The sequence below is a fragment of the Humulus lupulus genome, chromosome 5 (genome assembly GCF_963169125.1).
Source record: "Humulus lupulus chromosome 5, drHumLupu1.1, whole genome shotgun sequence".
In the NCBI taxonomy this organism is placed as follows: Eukaryota; Viridiplantae; Streptophyta; class Magnoliopsida; order Rosales; family Cannabaceae; genus Humulus; species Humulus lupulus.
The window spans coordinates 128,305,322-128,320,371 of NC_084797.1; the positions used below are offsets into that span (position 1 = coordinate 128,305,322).

At 30.1% G+C, this 15,050-nt stretch overlaps 2 protein-coding genes across 4 annotated transcripts; both read left to right on the top strand.

Annotated features, from left to right (window-relative positions):
• The first annotated feature begins 7,222 nt into the window (after positions 1-7,222).
• LOC133777645 (uncharacterized) lies at positions 7,223-11,584 on the top strand. Of its 3 annotated transcripts, none has more exons than XM_062217334.1 (5): positions 7,223-7,379; positions 8,329-8,400; positions 9,079-9,227; positions 10,355-10,710; positions 10,797-11,584. In XM_062217334.1, the coding sequence occupies exons 4-5, from the start codon at positions 10,570-10,572 to the stop codon at positions 11,139-11,141; spliced, it is 486 nt and encodes a 161-aa protein (XP_062073318.1). In that variant the 5' UTR covers positions 7,223-7,379; positions 8,329-8,400; positions 9,079-9,227; positions 10,355-10,569; the 3' UTR covers positions 11,142-11,584. The 3 variants fall into 3 exon arrangements, with proteins under 3 accessions (XP_062073318.1, XP_062073317.1, XP_062073319.1); XM_062217333.1 differs by having other exon boundaries at positions 10,366-10,710; XM_062217335.1 differs by having other exon boundaries at positions 10,661-10,710.
• On the top strand, positions 11,142-12,863 carry LOC133779465 (uncharacterized). The gene is made up of 4 exons (XM_062219424.1): positions 11,142-11,255; positions 11,523-11,987; positions 12,084-12,315; positions 12,400-12,863. Exons 1-4 carry the CDS (start codon positions 11,142-11,144, stop codon positions 12,861-12,863), a joined length of 1,275 nt encoding a protein of 424 aa, XP_062075408.1.
• The last annotated feature ends 2,187 nt before the right edge of the window (positions 12,864-15,050 follow it).

Here is a 15,050-nt window from a genome sequence, read left to right on the forward strand (position 1 = left end):
AGGAACGGCCCTAGCCCCTGGGTTCATGCGGGCTGCGGTGCAACCCTACGAACACAGATTTTCAAAGAATTTCTCTTAGTTAAATCCCACAGAATTCACCCCAACTAATAATCAAACCCAGAATTGAGTCACAAAACCTTGATGACACATCATAAGCATCATTTATACCCTAAAAAACCAAACTAAATCCTCATCAAGACTCCAAAGCCAAATGTTGAGCTTTGAAGCTCAAGAACACCAAGAAATTCATGAAACTCAGAGATTTAATGGTTAAAAATGTTACCTCACCTAGATAATTTCACCTTAGGCTGCCCTTAACCTGAATCCTAGCTCCAAACTTCTTCAATTCGCAAGCTTTAACCTCCAAAAATTCAAAAGACTCCAAGCACTCCAAGGAGAAAGAGAGTAACGAAAGAGAAGGAGAGGTGAGTATTTGTGTTGGATTTTCCTTAGTTTCTGAAAGTATCTAGTAGGCTATGCTATTCTCAAGGGCCAAAATGACCAAAACACCATTGCTTATTCCTTTGCTTCTCAAAGCCCACAAGGAAAAAACTGTCTTTTATCCCGATACTCACTAATCCTCAAATATCACCACATTTTCTCCAGCTAATTATAACATCTGTAACGCCCCATGTCACTATGACTGCTTCCTGGAATGACGACTGGCCCTACAAACCAACACGAGTCTTTCCAGCGTGCTTTGTCCTCACTCACACGCTTTCTGGGAAAACTTCCCAGGAGGTCACCCATCTCAAGATTACTCCAGGTCAAGCATGCTTAACTTTGGAGTTCTCAAGTGATTGGCTACCGAAAAGAAGATGCATCTTGTTGATATAGATAGTGTTAGAGAATATATATTATTGCTCAATGGAAATATGGAAAAACCAATATACAACTCTATGCAAAAAAATACAATAGACAAGGTAATTGATTAGATAAATATTACAACTCAATTGCTCAAAATACAAGTAAATAGAAATAAGATAAGGAAGAGAATTATAAGAACTAAAACCCTAAAATAAAAGACACCAATAAATATGTAAATAGAAATAGAAGAATATGATTACAAACTCAATACAATAATAATACAAGAAGAACAACAGAATGAAAAGATCAATGAAAAAACAAACTCCCACACAACCAAAGTATAGAGTAGTGGGAATCACCAACTTGAACAAGGTTAAAAACCTTTGTCCAAAAGCTTATTTCCCCCTATTCTCTAAGCAGTAAGGGATCTCTCTAGGAAATAACTCTCTAGAATTATCAAGCCTCTATGGTGTATTTTCCAGCCAAATGCTTTGTGGATGGAAAATGATGTGTCTTAGAAGTGAGCATTAGGCTCCTATTTATAGAGTTTGAGATACCCCTTTGAATTTCAAATTCCACCAACTCCCATGGCTGTTACCAATGTTTAATTGGATGTTTATGGAATTAAAATGGAGATTTGGGAGTTATTTGGGATGTTAGAACCGTTCAATTTGGAAAAAACTGAAAAAACATATAGATTGTCAGCCTTACTGGCCACGATCAGGAATTTTCAGTGGCCGCGGCCACTGGCTTCTGTCCCCAAGGCCGCGACCACTGAAAGTCAATGGTCGTGGCCACAGGCCATTTTCAGCACAAAAAAATCATTTTTCCAAAACGTCCCAAATCATTTCCCACGTGATTTTGTAACCTCCAAACACCTATTAGGAGTTAAAAACATGTCTCCAACAACCATATTTCATCATGGCTTTGTGAAATCCAATCTCAAATGTATAACATATAATATACACATTATTGGGTAATATTTGGGATTTACAAATTTGTAACTCCAAAATATGTCACATTTGGGCACACGCATGTGTCTAATTTTTTGTGACTCTCAATAATATGTTACAAGGTGTGACAAATCACATTTTGTCACATTATTTAATCTAACATTATATTATATGAAATAATATAACATTCCCCCACTAGATTAAATAATCACTTTTTTGTAACACTTATTTAATCAATCAAACATTATATTAAAATATAATACTCCCCCACTTGATTAAATAATCACTCTCTATAGAAACCTTTGCATTGGTGCATAAAGTAAAATGTCTTTCGACTTGAATTTTACCTTGGTGTAATTATCACAAAGTTTGTTGAAATTTTGGTTGCCGAAGCATTGAACCACTATCCCTTGATAACAAACCGGTGATAACACACACACCTTTGCTGTGTTCACTTGACACCTCAATGTCTCGCTTTTGCACCGTTAATGGTCATGTGCACATTCCATTCATAGACTTTTCTTAAGAATGACTCACAATTCTTATGAGGGGCGGCACCACCCCTAGGTCTATATAGGTAAAACTCTTATAGTATTTTGTTACCCTAAAATACTTGTCTTTTCAAGATTGAGTTTTATTAAAAAACCTTTCAGTTTTAACCCTCATTTTGGTAACACACTAGTACTCATATCTCAGATGGGACAAAATTTGAGTACTACTACTATTCACTTGATTGACTTGTTATTACCTATTGAATCTAATACTAGTTTAGTAACTAGTATTAAGATAGGTTACCATCAACTGTGAATCACTTTAGGGAGTCTAAGTCCCACCCCTTGAGATGTAGAAATGATTCAATTTGAATCATTTCTTTTCTCATGTATGCATACTTTAAACACTCTCTTTATTTTTTTCAAACTTTGTTGCTAGCCATAGTTTGATTAAAATAGTTACCTATTTAAAATAGTAATTTTGACCATAGTCAACACCCCCACTATTTTATAGTTTAATATCCAAGATAAACATTTTCCTTGAATATTAATTCTAGAAACTCTTTGTTTCTAAAATTCTCCTTTATGTTTTAAATTGATTCCTTCTTGAATCAAAATATTACAAAAAATGACTTTAGACACCAAACATGTCTAGATTTGTTCGTTCTATAAAGATATAGCCAATGTGATTTAGAATGTGGAATTCCAAATCATTTATTTGATAGGATAACCAAATTAATCAATTGATTAACAACAAAATAAATTGATTAACTTTGGAGCATCACCCCCACATTTCTCACATAGTGATAATAAAATATCACTTTAAAATAGAATTCTCTTAATTTCTATTAAGTCATTTATCCTCCAAGATAAATCTAGACCTATGATTCTCAAAGTTCATCATGAGTCCTCTATGCCACATGATAAACTCTCAAGATAAAACCTCGATGTTTATCTTGATTTATTTACTTGCTAAAGCAAGAAACACTTATTTTAAAGTAAATTTAACTTGGTTGCTTTCTTTTATATATTTCACAAAATAAAATGTGAACACAAATGTAATTTGAGAATTTCTCAAACAAATAATCACAAATTTTCATTTTTAGTTGTCTAAATAATCTCAAAATCACTTAAATAACTTTTATGTATTTCTTAAGAGTCTCTTTGAGATTCTTTTAAAAACATCAATTTGATATCCATTGATTTTCTTATCAAAATCAAAATGAAAATGTCAATTTTTTAAACACTTTAAATCAAAGAAAATAAACCCTCATTGATTTATTTAAACACTTTAATTTCTTATGTTTTTGTTTAAAATTATCTCCTCATTGAGATTAATTTAAACATATCATCATCTTTAACCAAAATGAATAAAGTTCTCTTTTATTCATCATTGGTGTAAGGATTCAAAATTGCTTCTCCAATTTTCAAAATGTCTCCTCATTGAATATTTAAGAATTATTGTCACTAAATAATTCTCAAATATATTTTATTTGACCACACTCTAGACTATAAGTCTATTGAGTCAATATGTCATCCCACAATTTTTGAATCCACTTTGATCTATTTTTCTTGCAATGGCAAGACACTTATCAAAAGATGTAACCCCCTTAGGTTCATCTTTTCTTATCTCATAATTGATATGCTCAACACTTTAAATGAGAATTTTAATTTCCAAATAATACACTTTATTCACCAAATAAATGGTAACTTATTACATTATAATGATATAGGATAAAACATATTATCATCTCACAAATATTTGAAATATAATTTCACATTGTAGTCAACATACATGACTAATATCATACTAATATGGCTCTTTATTAATATGAAAACATGAATTACAAATATCATACACATATGATTTCACAATTCTATTGATTCACAAAATCAATATATTTATACATGTCATATAAAACTCATATAGTTGTCATTCTAATAATTTCCCAATAGCACAAAATAAGACAATTCTATGACATGCTAGCATATTACCCAATAATCTACTAGATTATTTATACCTTGATCACATATAACAAAAACTCAAGATATTAAAATATCTTCTAATCTAACCACTAAAAAACAAAGGAGATTAGAAAACAATGAATCTCATTTATAAACTTTTCTTCTTCTCATTTCTATCTCATTTTTCCAAAACGTCCCAAATCATTTCCCACGTGATTTTGTAACCTCCAAACACCTATTAGGAGTTAAAAACATGTCTCCAACAACCATATTTCATCATGGCTTTGTGAAATCCAATCTCAAATGTGTAACATATAATATACACATTATTGTGTAATATTTGGGATTTACAAATTTGTAACTGATTTTGTAACTCCAAAATATGTCACATTTGGACACACACATGTGTCTAATTTTTTGTGACTCTCAATAATATGTTACAAGGTGTGACAAATTACATTTTGTCACATTATTTAATCTAACATTATATTATATGAAATAATATAACAGGTAGTACCCATCAATCTATTTAAGCCATCTTCAACTGTGTAGTCTCATACCTACACAGTCTTAGAATCATCACACTTGACATTCCCCTGGCGGTGTGGGATTGCACAACTTACCCGGTCTTTCCCCTTACGGATCACGAGATTCTGACTGTCACAATATCTCTATTCACAAAATATATTCTCATTACCCGATAAACCCCGGTAATGTACTAGATTACCAAAATACCCCAGGCTCACCCCGAGCCGGGTATTCGGCCCCGTTGTGACTTTCTGCCAACTTGCTCGCTATGATCGTCTTGTGCCGAATAGTTCAAATATATCCACATAATAATGTTGTCTCAATCATAAGACACATATATTTACAATTATACCATCAACGGGTCAGAATTACGAAAATACCATTCTAATAAGAAACCGACCCACATGGATGCTTAATACACCTAAACATATAACATTAGTCATATCATTATATAACTCACATAATTCATATAATCATAAACACATAACTAATCAAATTATTTCCCTTCTAGCCCCCTAATCAAGACACTAAGTCTTATTAGGGAATTTCGAATTTTACAATATTACATTATATTAATAGTTCAAAGTATTAAATATTATCCAAAATAAAATTAAAAATCTTTAAAAAATTACTTATATTCTACCGATCAACATATTTTTAATTTTATATTTTACAATTATTTTGATTATAGGACTGAAAATACTCAAAATTATGTTAACCTTTTATAATCATTTTAATTTAAATATAATTTGAAATTATTTTTTCTTTTTATTATTGTATTAATGTCAAAATATCACACATAATTTAAGCTTTATACCATGGGTTTTATTTTCAGTTGTAGTCCTCATTCTTTACACTTTGTAACACTTAGGTCCTAAAAGTTGATTTTCTATCAGTTACGTCCTCAAATTTTTCAAATCATATCCCTAAATGCTATTTTTATTTCTTTTTTCTTTCAAAATACATACAAAAATATAAAAAATGATGAATCAATCTTAAAAATGAATTGGACCACTTAATTTATGACAATACCAAACATGACATTAAAAAAATATATATTTTCATGAAATTTTAAAAAATATTTAATTATTTTATAAATTCAATTCATTTTTCATTAAAAAATTGTTACCTATTTTTTTATAATATTAATAACTGAACTATCATGAAATTATCAATTTTTATCATGTGCATGTTTATTTTTATTTTTTAAATTTTTTCTATAATGCAACTTATAAACATAATTACTCATATATATATATATTTATATATATACACACATATATAGCTTTATATACACTATTAAGTTGCATTATTTCAAAAAAATTGTATGAAACAAACAAGCATAAACTTAATAAAAATTCATAATATCAAGATAATCGAGATAATATAGTTAGTAGTATTAATTATAAAACAATAATGTAGGTAAGAATATTTTTTTTAATGAAACATTAATTTAATTTATAAAAATATTAAATATTTTTAAAAATACCATTAAAATATAATTTTTCTCTTGTAATGTTTGTTATTGACATAAATTAAGTGTCCAAATACTTTAAGAATTATTCACCATTAATTTTGCATTTTTTAATGTATTTTAAAAGAAATAAAAATAGCATTTAGGGACCTAGATGATACGATTTGAAAAGTTTGGAGATCTAACTAATCAAAAATAAGCTTTGGGACCTAAGTGTTACAAAGTGTAAAGAATAAGGATTGCAGCTGAAAAAAATACCTTTTAACATCTCATGATTTCAAGTTTGTCCGTTCGTGCTTAAGTGTCGTGTCTTTAGCTTTGTCATGTCGTAACAAGATTCCGTACTTGATATATAGGCTCAACACGACTCACAACATTGTATTGTGTCGTGCTAGTAGGGTTGTTCCTAAATTAAGGTAAGTTAAGCCCATACCCAGGTCCGTCCTAGTTCAAGAGCCCCCAATTTGTCAAATTTTAATTAAAATATATATACAAAAAAATTATAAAATTTAAGGACCCTTAAATTTAATTTAACTTGGGTCCAAAAAATGTCAAGGTAAACCTTGTGTGTTCGTGCCTTCAAGCCTCGGGTCGAACTTATGTTCTGTCAAAAAGTATGACTCACACTCTAGCATAATATATACAATGACATTAAGTTACAAAATTATAAAAACATCTAGTTAATATAACACGTCTTTTCTCAGTGGTGTTGATGAAATTGTTTTGATATTAACTGTATATAAATTATAACAATTAATAAATAATCACAAAATATAATTTGTAACTTCTCCAATTATTTTGTTTCTTATGATTATTCTAGATTCTTATTAAACTTTGACAAGTAACCGCTAGTTTTTATCTTATCCTCCTCCCTTTCGTTTCAAAAAAATTCAAAACAATGCAGGGCATGTTCGGTAACTCTTAAAAAAATTGTTTTTTTTAAAAATAAAAATCTGAAAAAATAGCAAGAAAACATGAACGGTAATTCATTTTTGCTTTTAATTTTTTTAAAATAAAATCAAAATTAATTAAATTTTGAAAACATAATTTTGATGCTTTTAAAATTTTAAGAAACATATTTACATTTCTCTCACCTTCCTCACGCTTCTGAGTCTTCCTCCCCTAGCACAACAATGGCGATTTCTTCTTCTGATCTTCAAGGTTTATTCCCCACTCCACTCCACTCCGATTTTTTCTATGATCTATTTTTCAATCTCTCTCTCCTTCTCTCATCTGATTTGTTTCTCTCTCATCTGGTATGTATGGGTATTTATGATTTTGAAGGCCATTAAAATTGTTTTTGTATTTCTTTGATTTATGCTAGTAATGTTTATTTTGTATGGGTAATTAGTCTATTCTTTGATTTTTTGATTGTTGATGATATCTTTTTGTTGATCCTTTGATAGATCCATATAGGATTTTGAATTGCTTTGATGGGTTGTGCTCAATCTCGTATTTCTCTGATTTTGGGGTTTGGACTTGAGTTTGAGGCAAATCACTGCTTAGATTTTACTAGATTTAAACTCATGACTGATTTTAGACTTATAGGTATCTTTAATGGAATTTGTTTGTAAATTTTCAAAACCAACGTTATGGGATGGGGTGTGAGATCACTGAACTTCATTCCGTCAGGAAGTTTTATATGTGAATACATAGGAGAGTTCTTAAGGAGAAGGATACTTTTTGCTGCTGAGAATATTCCTCCATTGAAGGAGTTGACTTATCATTACAATTATACAGTAGATGAGGTTTGTGATTCAAATGGTAATATTAAGAAGAAAAGTAGCTTTTCTGATTCTCCTGCCTGCTCCGGTAGGCTATATTGAAAAGAAATTAGGTGGGAAAGGGTAGGAATTTTGTATCACTTACTACAAGCATTTTGACATTAAATTGCTTATACATAGATTGTGGGAGAAGACGAGTCTTTTTTGAATGTTGTATATACCCTTGTTGGTATCTTGTTGTTATCTGCAATTCTATCTGATCGACTCTAGTCACAGTACTATCTTTTCTATTGTTATGTATAAGGTTTATGTTTTTTCTTCCTAACAAGGACACTTTCTATAATTGATTGTTCCATTTCATTAATTTGTTCTGTTCATTTCCACAGGGACTTAAGCTTTAACAAGTTGACTGGCTCAATACCAAACTCATTCCAAGACTTGTCAATGTTAACTTACCTGTGAGTAGATAAGACTTGTCTTTATAGTAATGTTATGTTCAATAATCTGAAACTCAAAATGTAAGTGTATCGTCGTAGAGTGCATTTGGGAAATTGATTGCTTTCTCAATCCTTTGTTCTTCTTTTTTTATTTTTTTTATTTCTTTCAAATTGTATTTTTTTAATTTCTCTTTCCTTCTTCTTATTGTATCAGGGGGTTCATTAACATAGTATGCATTTAAAAAATCATCAGAAGAGTCATAATATAGAAAATCAGGATCATAATTATCCATTCCACTTTTATATCTAAACTTTTTGATATAATACTTCAATGTATTGATAGTTGGTATGATATACTTCTTATAATTAGATAGAATAAGCTTCTTGATATAACTATCCAATGTGATTGTAAGCAGGATATTAATTGATAAATAGAAACACGTCAATATAAGGCTAAACAGTGTCAAAGTTTCTGTTAATAAATGATTAACTTTCTGTTAATCCTATTCACTATTCTGTTTGTATTTTCAATATGAAGAGAGCAGTAACTCTGTTAAAACTAATAGAAAAACTGACTTAATAGTCTGAAAACTTAGTTAGCTGTTTGTGGACCAATCACAACAATTATGTGTATTTTTCTAATGTAATTTCTCAATTAATAACAATGATTATTTTGGGTCCTGTTTTCCTTGATTGCAGATCAAGAACATCTTGACTTTGAAGCCAATAAACTCCATCTATATGTATGTAAAGGATAAGTTTGATTTGATATCATAAAAAGGTGCACTTGCGGACAAGATCAGTGCAGAGTTGCTCAAGTCTCTTGTAACCCTGACAGGCAAGACAAAGTAAGTTACAATCTTCTTGTAATCTCACTGTCATTTCCAACCAAAGAGAAAGCCTATTAACATGCAAACACTTTAATTATGAATAGTATTCCCCAACTCCTGTGCACATAATCATACACAGTAAACAAAGCTTATATCATACATAGTTGTTCCCATTACATGTCATAATAATCTACTTAAGGTAAGCTATAACATCTTTAATTCTCTATACAACAAACAACTATCTTGTTGATCCCCTGAGCCTTACTATTTATTTATTTTTCCTTTCCAAACGAACAAAGCTGGACCACCCATTTCTGCACCTCCAAGAACAGGATTTTGACCACATACAAACTCCTAAACTTTAATCATAATATTTAATTAGCTATTAGATATTCAAAATAAATGTTTCTTTGATTACAATACCACTTAATTAAGATCATTTCAGTTGTTGGGATGATGTAAGCAGGGTTGTTTAGTAAATTAAATACATTTCATTGTGTGGTCCAAAAATTTTGAAAGAGAACAGATGGATTGTTGTTTTTCATTGCTACGGTAGAAAATAAAAATCATATGAAATGAATTAATGGACCCAAATAATAATTAAAAGAATGATATTATATCATGAAAGGTTGCACAATGTAGTAAAAGAAAAATTGCTAAAGGTTGAAAAAAAAGCTAAATATGTTATAATAATTAAAGTATAAAAGGCCCTCTGGCTTAATATCATAAAAGAATGACACAACACAATTATCTGTGGCCCCAGTACTATTCATGATAGTTTTTGGAATTAGTGAACTTAAGAAAAGGGGAAGTTAGGGAAAACTTTAAAGGATTTAAGAGAGTTCAAGAAATAAGTGTAGAGTACGAGTTTGAGAGGAGTAGAGTACTTAAGTATATGAACTTCATTGGTATGTATAATGATTAAGTGTATGCCTCTGCAATGTTGTTTACATTATGATTTTTTATTTTTGTTGTGTTTATTTTAAATATTTTATATGGTTTTTTCTTGATTTGGTTAGTTTCTAGTGTTGTTTTTGGATAGCAAATATATGGCATAAATCTAGTTTCTTATTATTGTTCTTGAAATGGTTGTTTATTTAGGAATAGTCTTGTATTTGCATTTAGAATTCTTATTGAGTCTTTAGGTCTTACCTAGATGGCAGGTGTTGATAATGAAGTTCTTATTATTGAGAATAATGATGAGGCTTCTGTTTGGACTCAAAGGCATGAAGAAATTTTTATTGAACTTATGGAAGAGGAAGTTTTAAAGGGAAATAAGAATACCACAACCTTTACAAAGCAATCATAGAAATATGTAAAGGAAGATGTTTGTGCACGAGCAAAAAGACATTATAGTGATATGCAACTAAGGAACAAATACAATCAATTAAAACAAAAGTATAAGGATTTTAAGTCTTTACTGAAAGAGACTGGTATGGGATACAATGCAGTGACTGGAGAAGTTAGTGCGACTGATGAAGTTTCGGATAAGCTTATTCGGGTAAAAATTATTTAAAATTGATTTTATGCTTGTTTTATTTTGATAGGTATTGGTATATTTTATCAATATAATTTCATTTCATGTAGGTTAACAAATCTGCTAAAAGATTTATAAAAAAAGGTTGCAAGTTTTATGAGAAATTATGCACTATCTTTGGTGATACTACTGCAACTGGTTCCAATGCTCATCCTTCAACTCGAAGTCCTTCTAATGATGGAGATAATAATGATGATGATGCAACGTCGATAAGTCCTTCTACTAGGAATGAAGAAAGTGGTTTTGATGAGGATGGTAGCATAAGAAGAGGTAAATCAACAACCACTTCAAACTCTCGAATAGTAAAAAGAGCAAAGTTCTCATCAGCTTTGGCAGATGCACTGGCAACATGTAATGAAACTGCAAAGCGAAAGATAGAATTGATAAAGAGATAAATGGCAACATTTGCATCACATTACTTATTGGATGAGAGTGTTGAAGCTCTTAATCAAATTGATGGAATTAGTGGAGAAGTATACGCAAAAGTTATTGAGAAGTTTGAGAACGAGGTGTCCAGAGCATTGTTTCTAAAGATGCCAGAGCATAGAAGAATAGATTGGTTGCTGAATTTGAAGTGAAAAGTTTAGACTTTGTTTAGCTATGAACAAGATGACTTTGTTTAGCTATTAACTTTAGTTTTGTTAAGCTATTGACTGTATGAGTTTGTTAAGCTATTGACTGGATGACTTGTTTTTCTTATTTTGTTTTATGGTCTGATTTTGACTTTGAGTGTTTATATATTGAATGTAAAATTAAATTTTTTTTTCTACTATCAGGATAAAATGTCTTTAAACGTTGCTCGGTTCAACAAGGATAATTTACTAGACGATTCAGATGATGAGTTTGGAGAGATTTTGCTATATTTTGCTTGCGTGGAATATAATCAATTATATTTATCTAAGCAACCTTGTAGAAATTCAGTTCTTTCAGGCCATGAATACGTTATGGTAGTATTGCACGACCATTGGAGTAGGTGTTATGATTTGTTCAGAATGAACAAAGATGTCTTCAAACTATTTTGTGGTGTTCTAAAAGAAAAAAATTTATTGAAAAACTCACGATATATGTCTCTTGAAGAACAAGTGGCTATGTTCTTATTTGTGATTGGCCATAATGAACAACATCGTGTGGTTGTTGAACGATTTCAGCACTCCATCTCAACCACATATCTTTATTTTAGGAAGGTTTTGAAGGCAATATGTCGTCTATCCAAAGAACTAATTACTCCACCTTCATTTGATGTAACTCCACAAATTCGGTAAAAAAATTTGAATTATTTTCTTTTCTTTATTTCAATATTCAATAAAAAAAATCTAATAATTTATTTTGTATTTTAGAATTGTGTTAGAGCTATAGATGGGACTCATATTTCTGCGCATGTTCCAATTGATGAACAAATACCATATCGATGTCGAAAAATGAATACAACTCAGAACGTTATGTGTGTATGTTCATTTGACATGAAGTTCACATACGTTGTCCCTGGATGGGAAGGATCAGCTAATGATGCACGAATTCTTCTAGAATGTGCCACAAACCCTGATTATGGATTTCCAATGCCGCCCCAAAGTAAGTATTTATCAAACTTATTAGGTTGATTGACATTATTTTATATTTATAAGTAAAAACTAACATGAATTATCGTTGGATCAGGAAAATATTATTTTGTTGATTCTGGCTATACAAACATGCTTGGTTTTCTTTCGCCATACCGAGGGGAAAAGTATCATTTGGGCCAGTACACAGATCTTAATCCCATAGGAAAAAAAGAGCTTTTCAATTATCGATACTCTTCCTTGAGAAATGTCATTGAGCGGTGTTTCGGCGTGTTGAAGGCCCGTTTTCCAATCCTAAAGCAAATGCCTTCATATGATCTAAGAATACAAAAGTACATTGTCATTGCTTGCTGTGGGATTCACAATTTTATAAGGACAAATGCAGAAGCAGATATATATTTTGATGGAGGTGAAGGAAATTCTGAAGTACAGGCCAATACTTTACAAAGCACGGATGGAACTTTGACTGATAGTGTAGAGTTCAGTATTTCTAGAACTCATATACGTGAAATAGCTCATGTTCGTGATGAAATTGCTGACCATATATGGAGATCTAGTTGATAATAGTGAGATTGAGTAAATACATTAGTTGATTGTTATGACTCGTTTAATACTTTACTTTAAGTTTGGACAATTATCAGTTCATACGTTTTTATTTTACTATGTAGACTTTATTGATTTTGTGTTATCTCATGGATAGATATTAAGTTTTGAAATTTGAAATTACTTAGATATTATTAATTTGATCTTTTTTTTCTATAATTTTCTTATTTTTTATTTTAAAATAAAAAATAGTGGTCACAAAAAATATTTTTATTTTTTAGTTTAGAAAATAAAAATAAAAAATAAAATTTAAAAAAAATGTTTACCAAACATGTTTTTTATTTTTTATTTTTTAAATAAAAAATAAAAATAAAAATTACCAAACACATTTTTATTTTTATTTAAAAAAGATAGAAAAGAGAAATGGTTACCAAACACATTTTTATTTTATATTTTTAAGTTCAAAAAATTTTTAAAACAAAAATTTTACCAAATGCAACCGAAAACTTTTGATCAGATTGGGTAATATATATGCAATTTAGAACATAAAAAGTTAAAAAGGTTAAAAAGGAAAAAACAAAGGCAAAATGGTGAAGACGATGCTATTCTTGTCACACTTATTTTCAAACTTTGGAGAGCAATCTTTCGTTGCAGAGTTGCGCCTCACAGTCACAGGAGCGTGGCACTTTTCGTTCCCATTCAAGAAATAGACAAACATGTAATTTAAGCCAATACAAGAATAAAAGACAAAAAGGACAAAATATATCTGATTGGCATATTGTGAGGAACTTGCCAAACTAAAATACAAGCGGGTGCCTTTTTCTTCTTTCAACTATTGGGTTAGTAAAAAGGTCTGTACATAGAAAATGCATGTTATATATATAGATAGTTCAAATTTTAAAACTCTTTTGAAGTTTTAATGGATTGATTGATTCTCTGTAATGATATCAAGTAACCCAAGTTTTATACTACATGCACCTACTTGAATAATATGACCAAAATTAAAAAATGTCGGTCGTATCATGATTCAACATTTCCATATTGTCCACTTTCTGTGACACGTAGGAACACTGATAATCACCAGCCCAAGATCCAAATATATTTACGTGTATCAAAATTTACACTAAAACTTCATACACTTACTTGGTATATTTTTTTAACTAATCATATCTTTTTAAAATAGTTCCCATTAATTTTTTTAAAATAAATTGTCAATGTATAATATTTTGAGATAAATTTTGTGTGTATACATTATTACTCTTTCCAAAAATCCAAATTAGCTTATTTTTTATAGCCATCACTTATTGGTAGGTTTTAATTAGGTGGATTCATGCATATTTATTTGACATTAGTTCATTCGTATTTTGTTTATGTTAGTTTGGACATAATTAAATTTAGTATCATGTAGTGTTGATTTACCTATTAATATATCATTACTCTTTTTTTTTTTTCTGCAAAACTCACTTCTTGTCGTATCATCCTTTTTGCCAATTCATGAATATATTTACTAAGGGAAATTTGAGTTTTTATGCTTAATGAGGTGTACTAAATCAAAAAAATTTAAGTCTTCTAATCATTTCAAAAAAATGTCAAATTTTTTGACAATACTCAAAATACTCATTCCATAATTTTTTCCTTCCACTTCCTCTTCTCTCTTCCCTCTCTCTCCCTCAACCCATTTCTCTCAACTGTCTCTAGAAAAAAAATCTATGGGTAAGGTAAAATATAAAAAAACTCAATGTAATAGCAAGTATTCCTTACTTAGGACACTAAAATACTACATTTCGACAGATCTGGGCATGATTTTTGAGTTTTTTTTTGCGATTTTTTTTCTTCAGATTTGAACCTTTGAAATCTACAGAAAATCGATGTGGTTCAATTGTGCTCGATGCCGGCACGATGGGGCCTTCAAAATTAAGATTTTCATGAAAAATTCGATGTTGCTCGATGGTGGTTCGACGGAGGTTTGATGGTGGTTCGATGGTGTTCGATGTGATTCTTGCAATATACGTAATTTTTCACTCGGGTGTCCGTTTGGGGTGATTTTTTTTATATATTTTTTCAAGATTTACATGTTTGAAATGTATATATACACATTTGGGAAATGTAAATCTTGAAAAAAAAAATGACAAATGCAAACCATACCTCATGTTCAAGATATGTTTTGGTATGTTTTCAAGTTCCAAACTTTGAAAATGTGTATGT

Excerpts from the sequence above, each read along its gene's own strand:
- LOC133779465 (XM_062219424.1), top strand. The coding sequence starts at position 11,142 with ATGGCAACATTTGCATCACATTACTTATTGGATGAGAGTGTTGAAGCT. Across the intron at positions 11,988-12,083 it reads TTACTCCACCTTCATTTGAT|AATTGTGTTAGAGCTATAGA; the intron begins GTAACTCCACAA and ends TTTGTATTTTAG. Across the intron at positions 12,316-12,399 it reads ATTTCCAATGCCGCCCCAAA|GAAAATATTATTTTGTTGAT; the intron begins GTAAGTATTTAT and ends TCGTTGGATCAG.
- LOC133777645 (XM_062217334.1), top strand. The coding sequence starts at position 10,570 with ATGCAACTAAGGAACAAATACAATCAATTAAAACAAAAGTATAAGGAT. Across the intron at positions 10,711-10,796 it reads TTTCGGATAAGCTTATTCGG|GTTAACAAATCTGCTAAAAG; the intron begins GTAAAAATTATT and ends CATTTCATGTAG.